General features: G+C 48.5%; 3 protein-coding genes across 6 annotated transcripts in view; all 3 read right to left on the reverse strand.

Annotated features, from left to right (window-relative positions):
* LOC121598168 (syntaxin-binding protein 5) overlaps positions 1 to 2,785 on the reverse strand; it is an 18,151-nt gene extending 15,366 nt beyond the window's left edge. For 3 of the 4 annotated variants that reach the window (XM_041924737.1, XM_041924726.1, XM_041924724.1), the window contains exons 1-2: positions 2,482 to 2,785; positions 1 to 2,019 (exon numbers count right to left, since the gene is read on the reverse strand). The exon at positions 1 to 2,019 is cut by the window's left edge and continues 939 nt beyond it. The gene's annotated coding sequence lies outside the window, so the exon portion shown is untranslated. The remainder of the gene's footprint in view (positions 2,020 to 2,481) is intronic. The other variant, XM_041924725.1, reaches the window with a different exon arrangement.
* Positions 2,786 to 5,376: 2,591 nt separating this feature from the next.
* Positions 5,377 to 9,148, reverse strand: LOC121603456 (ethanolamine kinase). The gene is made up of 4 exons (XM_041932172.1): positions 8,166 to 9,148; positions 6,715 to 7,145; positions 6,175 to 6,624; positions 5,377 to 6,111 (listed from the first exon to the last, which is right to left on the reverse strand). Exons 1-4 carry the CDS (start codon positions 8,319 to 8,321, stop codon positions 6,036 to 6,038), a joined length of 1,113 nt encoding a protein of 370 aa, XP_041788106.1. The 5' UTR covers positions 8,322 to 9,148; the 3' UTR covers positions 5,377 to 6,035.
* Positions 9,149 to 11,221: 2,073 nt separating this feature from the next.
* On the reverse strand, positions 11,222 to 19,382 carry LOC121603455 (branched-chain-amino-acid aminotransferase, cytosolic). The gene is made up of 8 exons (XM_041932155.1): positions 19,124 to 19,382; positions 18,226 to 18,383; positions 14,907 to 15,131; positions 14,207 to 14,416; positions 13,886 to 14,116; positions 13,481 to 13,784; positions 13,149 to 13,303; positions 11,222 to 13,060 (listed from the first exon to the last, which is right to left on the reverse strand). The coding sequence occupies exons 2-8, from the start codon at positions 18,241 to 18,243 to the stop codon at positions 12,872 to 12,874; spliced, it is 1,332 nt and encodes a 443-aa protein (XP_041788089.1). The 5' UTR covers positions 18,244 to 18,383; positions 19,124 to 19,382; the 3' UTR covers positions 11,222 to 12,871.
* Positions 19,383 to 19,477: the final 95 nt, after the last annotated feature.

Consider the following 19,477-nt stretch of genomic DNA (forward strand, 5'->3'; position numbering starts at 1 on the left):
AAACCAGCTGTTGTTCTTCTTTTTGTTCTTCAGCGTGCAAAAAACAACCGTTGGCCTCGCAGCAAAGCACATTGTTTCGTCTGTATCTATGTATGTGTGTGTGTGTCTATATGTGTTGTATGTGTGTGTGTGTGTGTGCGCGCGTATATTGCTTTGTTTTGTTATACCGTTTAGTAAGTAGACTGGGAGAGTGGGGACAAGATTAACAGATTGGGGATGATGGCGATATGATGTGCGTGTGTGTGTGTGTGAGTAGGGAAAGGGGGAAGGAAGAGAAGGGGATGATTGTGTGGGAGGGCTACTGTCGTGCCTGTGTTTGCTGATTGATATTTTTTCTTCTTCTTTTTCGCTCTTTGTCCGCTGCCACACTTCTCGTCTGACTACACCGATCGCGACCCAATTACTGACGGACCGCGCACCTTTTGGGGCGTTGTTATCGCTCTGTTTTGTTCGCTGCTTTTTCTCTTTCTCTTTCTCTCTCTCACTCTCTTTCTTTCGCGCGCGCGAGCGCTCTCTCTTTCTTTCTCCTTTCCCTCTGTGATTGGGGCGACACAGGGCACACACCGTTCACGCACGCACACACGCACGCACCGGAAGCACTGATTAGGCACTCTGTACGTGTGGGGGATGTGTTTGTGTCTGTGTTTATTTGTTGGTGTGTTTACATGTCCGGAGCGCACATACACATTGGTTCGGCGTGGTCTCGTGTTCGTGATTTTGCGACTGGCAGGCGAGTGCTGCTTCCTCCTGCAGATGCCCTCACATCAGCACTGCACCACACACATCATCGGCGCGGAAACAAATAAAAACACGCAGGCAGAAACGCGTCCGCACATCGCCGTATATCGAGCAGGCCAGAATGGGTCTATGGTGCAAATAGGTTTGTCGGTGGCCTGGTAGGGAGCGAGTATGGTGAGCCGTGGGATGGAACAAAAACGTTCAAAACCCGGTGCCGTGTCCGTCTGCCGTTTTCACGGACCCGCGTGTGCACTAATACTGGTCGAGTGTGATGCTACCGCTTCTGCTTCTGCTTCTGCTGCTGCTGCTTCTACTACTGCTGCTGCTGCTTGCGCCATCTCACCGTTTGCTCAATTTTGTCTCCAAAAAGTGCTCAATGCGCGGGCGCTCTCTCTCTCTCTTTCTCTCTCTTTCTCTCTCTCTCTCTCTCTCTCTCTCTCTTTCTCGAACGCGCTTCTAACGATGCAATCGTGTGTGCGCGCGCAACGCGAATTCGCTCCGCGCTGTCGGTTGCGTGCGAGAGGCGCAGGCTGTCAGGCTTTCGTTTCTACTCGTTTTCACCTGTGCGCGGGCGCACACACACATGCACATACATGTGCGCTATTGTCAAGCGTCTCTTTTCCTCTTTTTCTTTGGTTCACTTTCCTAGCTGCGCCCTACGGCTGTTTAGTGAGCTCGTGCAGCGAGCAACGTGTTATGCCGTTTCGCTTTCTCCATCATGACGCATGGAATGGTCGGGATGTTTGTGTGTGGTGTGGTGTGGGGCAGCCCCCTTGTCCTACCGGGCTGGAAGCTCGTCTTCCTGATAGTGCGTTGATTTTCCGCACATATACACCCACACACGTGTGAGTTGCACACTGCTGCCACTGCCCCTCCTCCCCCCTCTATCTTACGTTTTAACTGTTTTTTTCCAGCGAGAGAGACAGATAATCCTGCCAGATGACAGCTTATGTGTGTCGATAGAAAGGGAAAAAGGAGGCTGCTGGTGGGACAAACGGAAAGAGAGGGTGGCTTGTCGAGCGCGCGAGGAAAATAAAATGTGAAAAACTAGTTTCTCACGCACGCACGCACGAACGGTACCACACACACACACACACACAAACACACGCGCGGGCACTAAGAGTCACACAGTCTGCACACACACACACACACACAAACAGAAAAATGCACTTGTTTGTCTATCGGGAGAGTTTTTTTGTCTTGTCTTTTCGTTTGCTTGTGTATTCAGCCCACCCCTTTCTGCTTTGAGGTGTTATCAGCACTTTTGCACCTATTTGCACACTAACGGTCGGGCGGGTATAGTGACAAGGCGAGGCGAAATGAGAGAAAAAGAAAGAAGAGAAAATGAAATGTCTTGTGAATAACAGACAACGGCGTATCGGTATTTCATATCGTCGGTGAGTATGGTGGTGACACGTGGGAAAGGGAGGGGAGGGATTGTAGGGGAGGGGATGTGGTATTAAAAGGGAAAAGGGTGGGGTTGGTGGGATAGATTGCTCGGTTATTTTTTCACCCACTGCAGCACACTTTTGTACGTATGGCAGTGAGGGAAAACTTAACGAACAAGCAAACAACCAGAATAATTAAAAAAAAATCAAGGAAATAACCCAAACAAACAGAGGTAGAAAGCAATACGGCACTTTCTTTGTACCATTGTTTGTTGGTTTTGCTTTGACTTTTTGTTTGTTTTGGCTGGTTTGAATCAATGTTATGCTTTATCTTCTCACGGATCGTGTTTATTACTTTTTCCTCCTTTTCTTTTATTTTTTTATTTTTTAAAAGTTGAGATGATTTCAGAAAGTTCTCTTGTGCTTGTTTTTACTGTTTTGTTTCATCCAACTGTTTTGTTTCTGTTTCAAAGTTTAATTTTAACTAATATCCCTATACCACTTTGCTCAGCTTGTCTTTTCTTTTGCTTTTGCTGCCACTTCGATTTTTCTTCTTTTTTTCGGTGCACACACACACACACACACACACTCTGGCACTAGTTGGACACCGGACACCGCTGTCGAACCGTACCGTCGGGAAGGCGAAATTGGTTTGGGCCTTCAGCCACAGAGCATCAGCCCACGGAACCCGACGTACGTATCCTTTTTTGTAGCATTTGTGAATGTATATATGTATGTGTGTGTGTGTTTGTGAGTGTAAATTCGCGCATGCGTTGCAATTGTGACTTTATCTACATCCCCCCCCCCCCCCCCCCAACCCACCTCAATAGCATCAAATCGATTAAAGCAATTGTAACCGTGCAACCAGACATATCGAGACATTTTCACGCCGTGAAGCGTGAAAAAATAGCCAAAATCAACATGGATGAAACATTTCACGCCTGAATTTATGTATCCAGCTGTCATCCTGTATGGTGCGAAGACATTTGATTAAATGCCAAATTTTTCACGCGGCCACACATGGTGTGAAAATATTCGCCGTGAAACAGATTGGTTTTGTATGGATCTGTCATCGAGTTTGACTTGGCGCTTCGCAGCAAAACGCTATTTGACGGGGTGTCGGTTGCACGGTAACGCGAGACGGTCGATAGTGGTTAGCCAAAGTAGGGGATTGGCCGGGGGCTATCATGCGCTAGGAAGTGGGAAGATCTTTATTAAAGTATGATTTTTTTTAATTTTTTTTTCAAATTGTCACTATTATCGAAAAATGCAATGCTCCCGCTATTACGGTTATCGTCTGGGACGATTCTGAATCATTCAAAGAAGAAAATACTGTATAAAAAAAATGTGGCGGTGCAATTGACTTTGATTAGAGCTCTGGATATCTCTTTTTCTTTATTGTTTTTGTTTTCATTCCTATTTTGACACCGCAAACTTTTTTTCTTCAAATTATTCTATTATATTACAATAATGCAAATGGCTTTCAGGATAGCACAATACTTTTGTAGCTTTAGTGCACAGTCAAATGTATGAAAAAAGGGACAAAATACCCCTATAACACGATTTTTTTTGTTTATTATCTTGCGTCTGTTGATGCAAATGTTGTTAACGGCTTGCTCTAACTTCTCGCAACTGCTATTTTGAACCAGTGATGACTGCGTGCGCATAGACCAACCATAGTGATCACAACCGAATAACGAAGCGTACGTATAAAATGTGACAAATTTACTGATGTAATTTACTTTCGTTGCCTACAGAAGACAACTGAAAGGGAAGAGTTATTAAAGGAGAATATATGTAAAAAAGACTATCACTGTTACATAATGCGGAAAACATAAACAATCACCTAGTGACATCTATTGGAGGTTCCAAATCAAGTATGCAACCTTTGCAGCTATTTCGGAAATGTGTCATCTGACTAAAATGTTCGTAGAGAGAAATTCTGGAAAATCTATCAGGTATTTGCTGTTTGCCTCTTACCTGCAGCTCCCTATCTAGCCTATCATTCGTTTGACGTTTGCCTGGAGATCCTATAAAACACCCCGCAGGCTGCCACATTACTGGACACAGTGCATCCTGTAAAAAACCGATGGTAACAGTTTTTCCATCTTCACGATTCGCAGGACCTCCATCTCTGCTCTCCAGGGTACTTCTCTGCTTATCCAGGGTACACACGCAGAAGTAGTGGGGGAGAGGAAACGATGCACCATAGTTGATCGAACAGAATCGTTTTCGGTCACATATTGGACTGAGAAACGAGTCAACCTTAAACAGTCATTGAATCGCGCACTATAAAGGTTTCAAAAGCGGTATGCTATTAAAAAGTGGCGTTTAATAAATATTCGGTCATTGGAATAAGCCGCAAAAATGACTCATTAACACATACAGTGAAATCTCTGTAAGATGTCGTCTCTTCAAGATGACTTGTTCCTTTAAGATGAACATTTTGATAGTCCCGTCATATTCCATACAGTTTATGTCTCTTCAAGATGAATCTCTCCCGGCTCCCGCGAATATTCTCTAAGTTGCATATGCGATTTGACAATCCACAATCTGTAAGGTAATTTTTTTAAGGTGTACAAATATTGGTTCAAGGATGCCAGATTTTTACGATGGTTTCTTGGGTACGCCATAGCAATACCTTTATTAGTTTTCTCTAACATGTATATGGCTTTAAATTGACGGACCCTTGTAGATTATCCTTATATGGATTTCCAAGTCACTTTCGGATATAAACATTGTTATTCACCGCGTGCAAGATGTTAATCCATATCAATCTGATATTTCATTTCCATCATAATAATTTTTAATTTCTTCAGCATGATTTTCAACTCGTCTCAAGCTAGATTGTGTTTGACAGTTCTTTGTTATGTGTTGAAAATCATGTGTTAAAAACGAAATATCATTTTGAAGCAAATAAACCATTTGCCAGTTGTTAAAAAACATATTGGATGCGGTGAATAATTATGAGCACATTTGAAAGTGACTTGGGAAACCCTGTATTGATACTTCACTGTACTTTTTGAATAGTATTCGTCATTCTCGATCCTATGCAGAAGGTGGGATCAGCATCATCATCATCATCATTACCATCTAAAGCAATATCAAAATGAGATTTCTCTCCCTAGTCAACAACATCAAATTGAGTTCACAGAACTATACCATACAGCCATTTTTAATTAACGTTATTTATTGCTTCTTATGCACTTAGTAAAACAAAAAAAAAAAAAACAAAACAGAACAGAACGAAAACGAATGTACCACCAGAACTAACAAGCACACGCCTGTCCTCACAATGTGCATTGATCTGTTAGCCGGTGTGTTTTATTAATTTTATGCTAAATCTCTCTCTCTTTCTCTTTCTCTCTCTCTCTCTCTCTCTTTCTCTCTTCCTCTCTCTCTAATTTGGTTGATTCGCTTCGATAACATACGACGTGACACATCCGTGGCTGGGAATTGCGTAGGGAACTAATGAGTCTTTCGTTTGGTTTGCTTTTGCCCCGATCGCAACCGCATCCAGCCAGAACGGACGACGTATGTGCTGCGCAGACGAATTGCGTTTTTTTTTATTGTTTGTAAATCTATAAAACTACTCAACGAGAGTCTTGAGGAACGATCGCATGACGTGCAAAACAAGCTGTACTTTGCAGAGGCAATGACAGAGAAGAGTTAGTGAGGATTTTTAAAAAGAGTTTAAAAAGGGAATGATTGCTTGTGGACGAAGCAGATTTGGGGTGTATTCTTCAAACACGCAAACACACGGATGGCGATTTACGGACAGCCTGCTGTCTGTGATGTAGGTTACACTGGTTTGTCCAGGGCAGTGAAGTTGGCGTTGGGTTGCTTGGACAATTTCGCCTCGAAACCGGCAATACAATTCCAATTCCCCCGTTATTGCTTCAAGTTTCTTTATTCGTCTTCGCAACGCAGTGCTAGAAAATTGTCCTTCCGCTGGCGATACTCGAGAAAGCGAGTGGCACCGAATCTGCAACGAGTAGTCCGATAAGTGAAGGTGTGTGTGTATGGTGGCGCGAATGGCCTAACTTACTGCACAAAGTCAAAGTCGATGGTGGAGTGTTCTGCCTGTATGAGTGCCCATATCGACCAGAGAAAATGGGACGCAAGCGCGTACTGGTTCACCTGCACATATAGCCGCTGGACGGACACGTCCGTCACCGGCGCACCCTTGTCGTACTCCTGCAGGTAGACGCGCAGCCAGCGGCGTTGAAATTCGGGCGTTGGGTACCGGCCGTAGTCGATCTCGTCAATGCCGGCAAACTCGGTAAAGTGATTGCCGATGTCGAATGCCTGATGGTTCGGACCGGCGTACTCGTAGTCGATGAAGGTGACGCGCGCATGCCGCTCGTCGTAGATCACGTTCCCGAGCAGCAGATCATTGTGACAGAAGACGACCGGACTGTCGGTAGTCAGCAGCCGGCCATACAGCTCCTCAAACTCGTTCCGCAGCTTTGCCACGCTCGGGAACACCTTCCACACGCTAAGAGAGAGAGAGAGAGTGAGGGTAAGAGAGGGAAAACGGGTGAGAATTGTGGTTCCAGGGGTATGCACGCACGTACGTCTTTTATACCGTTCGTCCTTGTGCGGGTCGGTGAAGCGGTCGGGCACGAGCCGCAGAAATTGGTCCAGCTTGGCCGGCAGGTCGGGCTCTGGGTTCGTCGGACCGTCCGGCTGCACCCGATGCATCTGGGCCATCCGGCGGGCAACGAGCGGCCAGACGGCATCGTCCTGGCAGGTATCCGGTGTGAGCGTCACGCCCGGCACGTACTGATAGGCGAGCCCGTTCGCAAAGGTGGCGTACAGGGCGGGCGCGTACCCATGCCGGTGCAGCAGCTGTATATTTTCCGTCTCCTTACGCCGGTCAATCAGCAGGTCTGTTTTGTTGCCGTACACCCGTATCAGCACGACGTCCTCCGGCTCGGGCGTCTCGGCCGTGTCCGCACCTTCGATCGGTTGCTTGAAACAGCCAACCAGCTTGTTAGTAATGCCGTCGGTGAAGAGCTAAAATAAATTGAGTGAGATAAATCGAGCAATTAGATTAGGACGTTACTGTCTATGGCAACACGAACAAAATTGCTTCGTTTTTTTATTCAGTTTTGCTTCAATTCAAAAGTTAGTGCCCCAGCAGGTGCTATGCGGCCAAAGCTTATCAGGATGATTTTCCACTTGAGCATATTAAGATTCATCATCACCATTGTTGTCATAATCAGAATCTAGGAGGGCGCAGTTTTGGGTCCTAACCCCCCCCCCCCCCATTCTCCCTTTCTCTATCTTTCTCTCTCTAGCAGCATCCTTTCGCAACGGGGGACCTACTTCTTGGGCAATTCAACCGACCGCCAACCGCTCTGGCAGATAAGCTCGGTCACCATGGGGGGTGTCCACCGGCGAACAACAGCCACAGGGGAAATAGGTGGTAAACGTGTCGTGACGGCCGTAACAGACACGTCCGCGGCACAGTAACGACCGATAAGCTAATAACAATTTAATGACTCATTTCCAGTGCGCACGACGTGCCGGGTGAGGTAATACAGTCGGCAATGCGGTTCCCGGGCCCTGGCTTAATGCCGTAATGGCGCACATCGTGTACGTGCATTTCGAACTCGCAGTAAGGTTGGGATGCTAATGTGGGGGGTGGGGGGGGGGAGAAACACCCATGCTAAGGCTGCTCTCAAATCCTCTCAGACAACGTTTTTGTTGTCATATTTGCAATGGAAATTGACACATCGAGCTACCGCAAGGAAGGGCAAAGAATTCGCTATTGTTGCTGTTGAACATTTCGCAATCGCTCTGGAACGATCGGAAGTTTGGATGCTGATGCCCCAATCCGTTGCCCAACACGAGGAACACAACCGCATGGGCCTTTCGTGAATCGATGTTGAATTGACTTGACGTTCAAAATAACAAATTGTGGAACCTGTCCCAACTCCTTCGTCTCTCTCTCTATCTCTCTCTCTCTCTCTCTCTCTCTCTCTCTCTCTCTTTTTCTCTCTCACTTTATCTCCTGGCGCTTTCAGTACTGACCTTAAATCGCACATTGTCCCGACACCAGTCAGGCCTGATAACCTTCAGTATCTCGGTGGCTCCTTCCACGACCGCCTGCTCGCTGACGACCAGCGACAGCTTTTGGACGGGCGGACCGCCACCGTTGGCGCTGCTTTCGCCGGTGACTCGTGACATTTCCTAGAACCCTTGCTGGAAGTCTCGTACCCGCACTGGGCTATCCTATTTCGCTCCTTCCTATCCTCTCGGCAGGAATGTCTCCAGCACGGAGTTTGTTGTCCACAAATTTGCGCAGCTGCAACTCGCTCTTTGCTCAAAACCGCTCCCTTAGGGTTGGTTTTGGCACGCATCCAGAGTATACACCTGGGTGAGTTGAGAACGGCAGAAAAATTGGAGCACTTTGCACGGGCTGGTTGATTGAGTGGGTTGAGCAGCCGCGAACGTCCTTTAATTGCCAAAACAAAAACACACACAGGCGCGCTCGTGCCTACACACACACACACACACACACGTAAGCACACAATAAAAACACTCGTTTGACAGGCAAAACATCAAAACAAGCCCGGGAAATCAGGGTCTTTGTTTTTGCACCTCCGCCTCTGATGTGCTGTTTGTGCGAAATTGATGTAATTTGTGCAATCTGTTTGGGGGGAGGCGTGCTGTCCCCAATAGACCTACAAAGAAACCCAGCCTTGGGTTTCTTTTTGTTACAGTTGATGTGTAAAAAGCGTGCGGTCCTTCGCCCCGGGCCGAGGAGTAGCAGCAGCAGCAGCAATCACAGTGTAGGGCGGCAGCACGTCGACTAAGCACGGCCGATCCGACCGCGACCAATATGCCAGTCGCACTCGAAGGCCTAACTCCCTCTCCCCCCTCTTTCCCTCGCTTCCTCTCAGCTCCACCCTTCCTCTGCACACACACACACACACACGCATGGTGTTACGGTGCGTGCGTGTGTGCGGCGTGTTGATTTGACTCCCTATTACTGCTGTTTCTACTGCTGCCGTTATACGTGTTTTTTCAATCGCCTATCAAACACATCGGCTAACTTAACATCGCCCGGCCAGAACGAGATACCAGATCGCACATGCACGGTACGTAGGTGAAAGAGAAATATGTTGTGGGAACCGCTGGAGCAACACTCTCACTCACATTCTCTATCTCTCTCTCGCTCTCTTTCTCTCTCTCTCTCTCTCTCTCTCTCTTTCTATCTCTTTGTTGCTCTCTGTGGTCGAGATTCTGTACCTTTTACCTTGTTGGGGTTTTGTACGCTCCAGTCCAAGTACGCCAATTGTTGCCACGGTGTTAGAATCGTATAAGAGTGTTTGGTGTGATTTTATTACACAAATTATTATTCAACTCACATTGAGACATCTAGTGAGTTTCGCGGAACTGTCTTTCCTGGAACGCAGTGGAGCGATTTTGGCACTTGCACAGTGGATGCGAATCTATTCGAAATGCTTTCTCGCTCTCTAAGGTTTACTGCTCTGTTGGATGGAACGAGAATGCATGTTGATTTTACGAGTTGTGTTGTGCTGCTTGTTTTTTGTGGTATCACTTTCCCTTTCGCACGTTGGGCCAACTCTTGGTTTGTGACCGGGGGAGAAAGAGAGAGAGAGAGAGAGAGAGAGAGAGAGAGCGCATGCGATAGGGTTTACAATTGAAAAGAGATTAAGGAATGCGTACTGGCCTATCGCACTCTTCTGTCTCTCTTTGTCATGCGCTCTTTCTCTCAGCCTGATCATTAAGCTGGTGATACACGGGCGCCAAGATGGACCTATGCGGTTATGTTGATAATGAAACATTTCCGGCAGTTTGCAGTGGTTTACGAGAAAGACGGTGCAAAATGAAGTTTTCTTTATTCAAAGTCCATACTCGATCGAAAATAATGACATGGTAATAATGATAATACAAAAAACGAAATAAATAATACAAATAAACAAGTAGAACATCTCAATCTATTTCCAGGTACAGTTTGGTTGTCGAAAATATATTGTTGTGCGGGATATAGGTATAAAGGTATAGAGAATTGTACGATTTTTTTAATTGAAATATTAACACCAATTAACGATACAAAAAGTATCATTTCTCTCTTCTGAAGCATAATGGTATTGGTTTTATAAAAAAAGGATAAATTTGTGTTTCTACAGCAATCCATGGCTAAAACGGCATGGCTCTCTTTACCTAAAACGGTGCTAGAACTGGCGTCGATCAGAGTTCTAGAATCGCCGAGATGCTTCCTTCAAAAGAGCTCTAGCCGATGCTCCTTCTGTTCAAACAGCATTCACCACTGTATTGGTGAATATAATAAATTTATTGTCTTGTTGCTTAAATTATTGTCTTGTGTCTTCCAAAGCCACATATAGAGTCCGATTGTCTTGGCAGGTGAGAAGTTCGCTCGTAGGTTATCAGCATTACGAAATGCTCCTCTCCCGGCCCACGATACTGACAATTCAAAACACTGTCCGCGGGACAGGCTGGGGCAAAGCCGTGCGCTTGGTTTGGTAATGGAGAGCAAGAGCTCCAAAAGGAATGGTAATTTTGTTGCTGATGATCACAATCGTTTGATAGACAGGATGCGAACAAACAGCGCACATTGTTGTGCTGTTGTCAGGGTCGGCAATCGTACCTTATCTTGATGTTGCGATGCAAATGGGGATGATTTTTACATCATTTATCAGACGTTAAGCACCCTTCAATTAGGGGAAGGAAAATGATATGTAGCAGGATGCTGCCACGGGTTTTAAGTGTTACCTGTGTAATTTGCTGTGGACAATGGCATGATGGATCACGACTACGGGAAGGGAGGAGGAGGACAAAGAGGAAATACCGCCATTCATGATGAAGAAGAGGTTGATTCAGGTTGAAATCTCTGTTGCACACGAGTTGTCCGAACCGACCATCGATTCGATAGTCAACGAATTTCTCTTTGGCGCCATCTATTGGTAGATCCAAGACACAAACCAACCGAAGGCAGCTCTACGAGTACTGAGTCGCAGTATTCCTTTCAATGAGCTCATGTTTCGGATAATTGATCAAGCAGAGCTGTGTTAGGACATGGGACGGAGCATCTACCAGGATAAGGTATAACACATTCAATGATTTATTGTTTTCTGTTTTGCTTTGCTAACACAATTTCAGTAGTTTATGACACTTTCGATACTAAGGACACGCTAAACGCTAGAGTTCCTATGGAATAGGCTTATGCTTGCAATGGAGCCGCCAGTCGTCCATTCGTCCAGACAATTGGTTTGAGGGTACGTATGGGTACTGGCCGTGATAGAAAGGGAGCATTTACTTCTCTTCTCCTGTAGGCGAGCCACTTACAGGACCGCGTACGTGGAAAGGTAGAACATAATACTCTCCTCCTTTCCAATCCGCAAGCTAGTGGCTACTTTTCGCTATATGTACAAAAGAGCCAATCTATTCAGGGGGAAATGCACTTTTTTTCTTCCTTTGTACGACAAATTTCTTTTCTAAACAAGAAAAATAAAATCTGTTTATTACTACGGCCTAGACGCGTAGCCAAAACAGCTAAGCGAACAGAAAAAAAACTTAAAGTCTAAAAAAATACCTAAGAAAGGCCCTATCACAAGAGAAAACCATTATCCTGACAGACCATAAGGAGCGGAGACACTTGGCGGTGGCCGAGTCTACTTAGAAACATAAGCCGTACGGGGTATACTTCATTGGATGGACAGACAAAACGTTAACTTCCTCTCACTCTCTGTCGTTCTGCCGTTGCAGAATGTGTTATTGCGAGTAGAGCAACCACACGACATTGTGGTGACGAATAAAACGCGGCGAGGAGAATCATCCGCGCGCCAGTATACGTGTCTAGCTCCTCGAGGCCGTCTAGACGCTGTTTGCAGGAATGCTTTCTGTTTTTTTTTTTTCGTTTTGTCAATGCATGCGCACGCACTACGATTTATAAATACACAAGAAATGGAGGCAAACCCTACCTTTCAGTACTAGTAAATGCACGATTCCGACAGGAAAGGTTAAAGGAGTGCAGTTGTACTCCCGCGACCTTTTCCGCATCCGTTCGATGGCAACAATGGAAAGTGGGCGATCCGTTCATTCGCATACAAAAGGCGGCAAACTGCTAAAAAACTTCGAACCTATAAACGGAACGGCCTGCTGGCACAACACGGCTCTCGGAAGAGAGTCGATAGTACGCCTTGGGTGAGCGGTTTACACCTTTGCGCGCTTACTTAACCGTCTAGCCTAGGCAACTATCGCGTACTCCTACCCTACCCTTAGCAAAACAGGAATGAGCTCTCTCGTTCTCTCGCTTTCTCACAAACACGACTCTATCACAAGTAATTTTGGAGTTGGAAAGCAAGGGCATGTAACCGGGCGGATGCGGAAGGACAGGGTGTTGGATGCACAAGAAGAACACTTGAACCGGATGAAGATCATTAAGGCATTGGTGGTTACAACAGGGCAAAGGAGGGCGCTAATTTGTGTGTGTGTCCGCTAAACGTATTTGAGAGCGAGGCACCGAGAGAGGCGCAATGACTTACTGTACTAAGAAACAATATATAGTATGTACAGAGAGGATAGTAGGAGTGTAGCTGGCCGTAGCTGCAGCATTTCCAAAACCTGGATAAGGGGGAGGGAGGAGTTCTGGAATTGGGAAGGACAGCGTAGGGTTGCTGCTGAACCTACTAGATGGTCCTGCTTGTCGCGGGGAGGATCATCAAACGTGGCACCCACGCACACCCACTTCAGTCTATGACGTAGGCCCACGGATGATCCAGCTTGCCGTACTGGATGTCGGTAAGTGTGTTGTACAACCGCCGATACAGCGGGTTGTCCTGGCTTTCCGTTGGCACGTGGATCTCCTCACCCATATACGAGATGTGCTCGATCGGGCTGATGACGGCCGCCGTACCTGCGCCGAACAGTTCCAGTAGCTGTTTGGGAAGAGAGAGAGAGAGACAGGGAAGGATGTCAGAATGGCGATGGTCAGCAGATACTGACTGGTTCCCAATGCACACTTACCCGTCCCTGCTTGGACAGCTTCTTGATCTCGGGCATGGTGAACTTTTGCTCGCGGACGGAAAATTCACCCCACTGGTGGCACAGGCGGATGATCGAGTCGCGCGTAATGCCGGGAAGGATGAGACCATTCAGCGGAGGTGTTAGCAGCTCGCGCTCTGTAGGTAAGCAATAGAAAGAGCGAGAGAGAGAGAGGGAGAGAGAAAGAGAGAGAGAGAGAAAGAGAGAGAGAGAGAGAGAGAGAGAGAGAGAGAGAGAGAGAGATAAAGGTGTTATATTGGTTATGGACTCTTTAAAAAAACGGGATTTTGGGGAAAATAAGCCCGCCCGCGTACCTCCGTTCTCCTTGATGTACAGCATGAAGATGTTCATGACGCCGACCTCCGTCAGCTGATGGTCGTCGCCGTACAGCCACAGCACCTGGTGGCAACCGTGCCGCAGTGCCTCCTGCTGCACGTGGATCGTCGGTCCGTAGTTGGAGCCGACCTTCCGGTCACCGACACCACCCGGCCAGGCCCGCGTGTACTTCGGTTCGGCGTACAGCTTCAGCCCCTTAGCGCCCGGCTTGAAGTACGGTCCGACGGGCGACAGGATCGTGTAGAGCAGGGCTGAATCGGACGAAGCAACACCTAGCGTTGGCTGTAGGGTGGTAGAAGGGATTACATTGAAGAAAGCCAATTAGCAACAATTATCAGCATGAAACCTGCGTGGAAATGCAAACTGCCGCCCCGCTCACTTACCTCAATGCCGATCAGGGTCGGGCGGATGTACAGACTGGCTGATTCGGTGTGCGGTACCCATTCGGAATCGATCATGACCAGCCGGGCCATCGCCTTGATCAGCTCCTCGCCCTCGAACGTGGGCAGACCGGACCGGTAGGCGGTAACGTTCATGCGCGCCATGTTCATCTCCGGTCGGAACAAGCGAATCTTGCCATCGTAGCCACGGTACGCTTTCATACCTTCAAACAGCTGCAGGGGGAGGGGAGAGCGCAAACAAGAAAAGAAGGTTAGTTTTTCTGGCCAATGAGTTTACCATCCCTGTGCCGTCCTGGAGCTTACCTCGATCGCGTAGTGGAACACCTTTGCCGCTGGGTGCAGGTTAAGGTTTTCCATCGGCGTAATTTCCGGCTTCTGCCAGCCGCCGAGCCGGCGGTGGTACGGCACCTTCAGCATGTGGTCGGTAAAGTACTTGCCGAACGCTAGATCGTCCACGTCCGGTTTCGGGTTGAGCTGGTGCGGTGCCGCCAAGCGAACACTGAGATCGGAATACTGTCAGAAAGAAAAAAAACGGAAACAGTTGAAAATTAAGAAAAAAAAGCTGAGGTGACAAATTGAGAGCCAACTGCAATATCTTCGGTATGCACAACGGAGCATTTCGCAATCAAAATACAAAGGTAGCGCCAGGTATGCTAATCGTTAAACCTAGGCGCTTCCAGTTTCGCAATGTACGGCGGCCGGTCGGGATGGATACCCCTTTTAATTCCATCCACCGCGCACAAGAGCTCCCCGTGGGTCAAGTTCACCGGCGTGTGTGTGAAGGGGGTTCGGTCGAGCCAGCGCGCACGGCGGCGTGCGATCCGATTTGCATTCGCGCGACGCCACGGCCCGACTGGCACGGAATTTCATTGACCCCTCTACTCTCCGGGGATATTGGTCCGGTTTCTTTTTCTGTCCTGTTGCGTCGTTCTACGCCTCTACGACGCCATCAAACATGTACGGCCGCCAACCGGCCGTCGTCGTCATTCCGCTCTGGTCGTACCTTGAACTGTTCTCCCACGTCGGCCGCATGCTCGATCGTCATCGGGAACGGTGCCGCTAGCGGCGGCACCTCGGCAATCTTGGGGAAGTTGTCGTCCTCCTCCACCCGCAGCTGGGCTTGTTGCTGCGTGCCGCCGTGCCCGCTGCATGCACGCACCGGTCCACCCTGCACCAGCAGCTGCTGGATCAGCTTGTGCTGATTCTGGAACACGTAGCGTACGAGGTTCTGTTTACAGGGAAAGAAATTGAGAAGTAGCTGTTAGGAAAGGTCTGAAGAATAAATTAAAAGAACAGACGAAAGAAAAACAGGGAAATGTGGCAAAAAGCTTGAAAAAGAAAAACAGTATATAACGTTTCCCCTCATTTCCCCCCTAAACCCCCCCCCCTCTCTTCCTCTTTTTTCTCTCTCATTCCTCCTGTTTTGTTATCGGCGCGTGTTTGTTGACGCGACTTCGACTGCGGCATCTTCGTCCTACCGTGTGCAAAGGTGACGCCCACCGATCACCATCACCTGATTGCATGCACCCCTCCCCATCCCTCCTGAATACCTCGATAAGGTTGGGCAGCTTTGAGAAAGCGCCACCAACAGTCGCCCCAATAGCTCATTTTGATAATAACAGCTACACAGTGCCTTCTGCTGTAAATGCTGCTAATCCCTGGATTGTTTCGTTCACACCAGCCTTATCCAGCCAAAAATTGTGTTTTTTTTATTCTTTTGTAGGTTTCGCGAGATTTATGACGAGGGCAAGAAGGTTCGGCGGCAAGTAAGCTCGTTCGCGTCTCCCCACCACCCCTTTTGTGAGGCGACCGCTCCCGCAGCAGCAGGAGCAGCACTTGCGCAAACAGAAGACGCGCACGCGGATGAAGTGTCGCTCTCCTTTTCTTTGTGCGGGCCTTGGGTGCGCCACATTTTCGGCACACTCGGGGGCTACTGCGTACATTCCCGCTCGCTTGATTAATTTTGCCGAGGGCACGTTAGAAAAGAAAAGAAAGAGCACCGCCGAGCGTTGAAAAACTTTACAAAAAAATGGGACTGCAAAACCGGGGACCCTATCAGCAGAAGATAAGGTGAGGCATGGCGGCCTGTGGCATTATGTCTTATCAATCGAGCATTATTATTTTGCCACGATTGCACGAAACCGTGTTTACCTTGCCGCGATGCGCTATAATCATTTGTTGTACATACATTCCGCATGTTCGTAAGGGCGGGTTGGCGGGCGACCCACGGCCCCGACAGTGTTTTTCCTTGCCCTGCGGGGTTTGTTGTTAGCGCACCGCCGCACCAGTCAGAGCCTTAAGCGCAGATACGGATCTCGGGGGCATACGGTTGGTAGTTGGCACCCCGCCCCTCGGGCCAAACGGGCCAGGATCTTCGGCCGTCTTCCGCAGGAGGCGTGTGCGTGCGCGTCAACTGCAGCGATTCGTTCGCGCGCTCTCCGATCCGGTTGCCAAGGGGATCCCGGGGCGTGATAATGGAGCATGATGAAATCGCAATCGGACGTTTGATGGAATAAAGCAACAGAAAACAACCACAAAAATAACACGCATACACACACATACACTGAAAATATGTCGACGTCATTTGTAAGGAGCGATAAGGGAACCAATACCATTTTAAGTAAGGGGGGAACCCAGGATCACTACCCCAGATCGGTAGAGGAGAATGTGGGAAGGGGGCTGCTGTTGATTACTTGGTGACGTCACAGCAACCCGCACCGCAGTGGAAAGGGGCCCATATCCTGTGCGGGAAGATGTCTTGCGTCGCAGGGCTGGGCCATCGCGTCCATCTGCCCAAGGTCGGCGGCAGGTCGGCGAAAGATAAGAAAGGCGAAATCTGGCGAGCCCTCAACAAAGAGTCGGCCTCTCGAACGGCGTTTGCATCGGCAGGCTGGCCTCAATCGGATGCCGCACGTTCTGGCCTGGTTTGTGCGCGAGGTTGATTGATGCGTAGCCCATGTGTGCGCACGCGCTTGCAGAGACAGGCCTCCAGGGGAGTTGCCGTTGATCTGCCGTTGGTTGATTGTTGACACGGTGGCGTCTTCGTGCCTACCATCCATCTCCAGTGCGAGCGTAATTTCACACCCCTGTAGCCAAAAGCTCGGTGGACCAAGCAGTGATAGGCCGTGGACATGGCACCTAGATCACGAAAGCAACCTGTCCTTCTAATAGTGGTCACGACGCAGCGAATGGTCGCGAATTAAATTGCCGCCTACCACGCGCGACAGAGACCGTGGCAAAGCATGGCCCTTCGTGTCGCGCCAATGCACTCTGGGAGCAGCACGAGAGCCCAAGAACTCTCGCCAAACAGTAGTAGTAGTAGATAGTACGCCAGATAGTAGCCAATAAAAGCTCGAGCATGTGCTCCGAAGCAGTTCCAACGCTCAGCCAATAGATCGTCATCGCCATCACTGTCGCCCTTGGCACAGGCCTGTCATTTATGCAAAAACCTACGTAGATCACGCGCTGTTCTAAGCAGCAGCACCCGCGGCAGCCCCCATTTCCCGCCCCCTGTGCGGCCTTCTCAACGTGCGATGAACTCTTCCTGGTATGTTTGCCGCAGCGGCGGCTGACGCAAGATCGCTCCTTTCCTGGTTCTCGGAGATGGAGATGGGGCCGTGTCCTTCGGCAGGGAGGCATAACGTGTTCGAAGGACTACCGGGTGGTGGTGGTCGCAGCAGAAAGGGTGAAGCTGTTTTCCGCCTGCGAATGGGTGTGGAGAATAATCCGGTTTCCAGGGCAGCGGGATTCTACGAACCTACCCTCCCCCTTCCCGTGCAAGACGTCGATCAAGAGCAACACCTCTTGCTGGGTGTTCTGCGCTTACCCCCCATCCTTCGATACGGAAGCGACCTCCACGCAAAAAGTGAAAACCTGTCCGAACGGGAGGTCGAGCCCCCGCCAAATGGTCAGCCACGGGAGCGGGGGAAGTTCCAAGCAGAGCAGAGACCGCGACTCTACATCATGTGTGTGTGTGTGTGTGTGTGTGTGTGTGTGTGTGTGTGTGAGTGTGGGACGTTATACACCCAAAAGCAAGGCGAAAGCAGCATTTTCGCCGCTACAACTTTTGGGACCCGCAGCATTGTCGTCTAGAAATTTCGACACTCGCTGTTACTTTATTGCTTTCCCGTTGCGCGCCACGCACACGATCGTTCTAGAATATCCACGCGGCAACAACGCGTTGCGATTGTATAAACAGATGAGTTGGGTGGGCCACACGTTCCCCGCTTACCGCAATTACACTCTCGCCTGCACACACTTGTGGACACTTTGCCTGACACGAAGAAGCGGAACTAAAGTTATATTGCTACTAAACTGCTCACCTTGCTTCGCAGGACCATCCTGATGCGCTCTGTGTTTTGGGGTGTGAGGGTGGAGTTGTCTACCGTTTAGGATGGCACGTACCGCCTTCGACGTTTCCTTTCAGCGGGATATGAGGGTGCGATTGATGCTTCACTGTAGGCGTCGGGCTGTCACCTAGCTGGAACGGGTTGAGATGATGATGAGATGGTTCAAAATGGGACTCACTAAATAAACAAACACACACACAACAGATACATATTAAAAAAAAACACACACAAACACTATCGCACATGCACAATATAAACGGAGGAGTAGCACAGAGAAAAAAGCAAGCACTTTGTTTCACCGAAGTCGATAGTACCGATCGAGCACGTACTACTATTACTATTTACTGACAATTTTCGTTGTACTAAGGAGCGTCCTACTGGTTTTTAGCTGCGACAGTGACATGGGGGGGGGGGGGGGGGATAACTATTAACTGGGCTGGAATGGTCTAGAAATACACTTTCCCTTTCCACTGTGCAATGATGGGTTATCCAGCACTACTGACAAACGGCCGGTTGATAGAAAGGGAGCGAACGCAATACTTGTGAAGATGTCGCATTTGACAGCTGTACTGTACACTAGCAAAACAAATGCAGTCCGGAATGCGTGTGAAAAAGGAAAGAGAGTGAAAAAAAAACAATACAAAAAACACACACCACACTAAGCGAGCAGCTCAGCTGTAATAACACAGCTCCATGCTGTGTTTCGGGGTATCTGTCTTAGTTTCTTACACTAAAGCTACTTAACGCATCGCTACTATGGATGTGCTACTCAGTAAACTAAAGCTTGACAAGGATGTGTGTGTCAGTACTTTCAGAACGGGGTGAAAGGTACAAATCGGATAATGATGACGCTCAGTGTAATCCTGCGTACCTTTGCCTTTTTTTTTTGCTTGTAATATTTTTTGTTTTGTTTTACACAACGATGAGTGATTGCTTGCAAAAACCAAAAAAAAAGAGAAATCTTTCTTTTCGCGTGTTAGGACACTCGTGCTCGCTGCAGTTCTGGCGCGTTCTGTTGTTTGTTGTTTGCTTCGTTTTGCTGATCTCGAGCGAGGAGAAGGCCAAGGCGGGCTTGAGCTTGTGTTCACTCCTGAAGAAGCTGTTCGACACTGGCGGGCCTTCGTGCTTGCCGCGGGAATAAAAAGTGTCCGGCTTCGCGGGTTTGCCCACCCGCCCGTCCGCCGCTCGCCGTCCCGTCGGGTGCTCTCCTTTCGCGTCTGGCCTG

The sequence above is a fragment of the Anopheles merus genome, chromosome X, assembly GCF_017562075.2.
Source record: "Anopheles merus strain MAF chromosome X, AmerM5.1, whole genome shotgun sequence".
Classification (NCBI taxonomy): Eukaryota; Metazoa; Arthropoda; class Insecta; order Diptera; family Culicidae; genus Anopheles; species Anopheles merus.

Excerpts from the sequence above, each read along its gene's own strand:
- LOC121603456 (XM_041932172.1), bottom strand. The coding sequence starts at position 8,321 with ATGTCACGAGTCACCGGCGAAAGCAGCGCCAACGGTGGCGGTCCGCCC. Across the intron at positions 7,146-8,165 it reads GGGACAATGTGCGATTTAAG|CTCTTCACCGACGGCATTAC; the intron begins GTCAGTACTGAA and ends AATTTATTTTAG. Across the intron at positions 6,112-6,174 it reads ATCGACTTTGACTTTGTGCA|ATTCGGTGCCACTCGCTTTC; the intron begins GTAAGTTAGGCC and ends TACTCGTTGCAG.
- LOC121603455 (XM_041932155.1), bottom strand. Across the intron at positions 14,417-14,906 it reads ACGTGGGAGAACAGTTCAAG|TATTCCGATCTCAGTGTTCG; the intron begins GTACGACCAGAG and ends TCTTTCTGACAG. Across the intron at positions 14,117-14,206 it reads TGTTCCACTACGCGATCGAG|CTGTTTGAAGGTATGAAAGC; the intron begins GTAAGCTCCAGG and ends CTCCCCCTGCAG.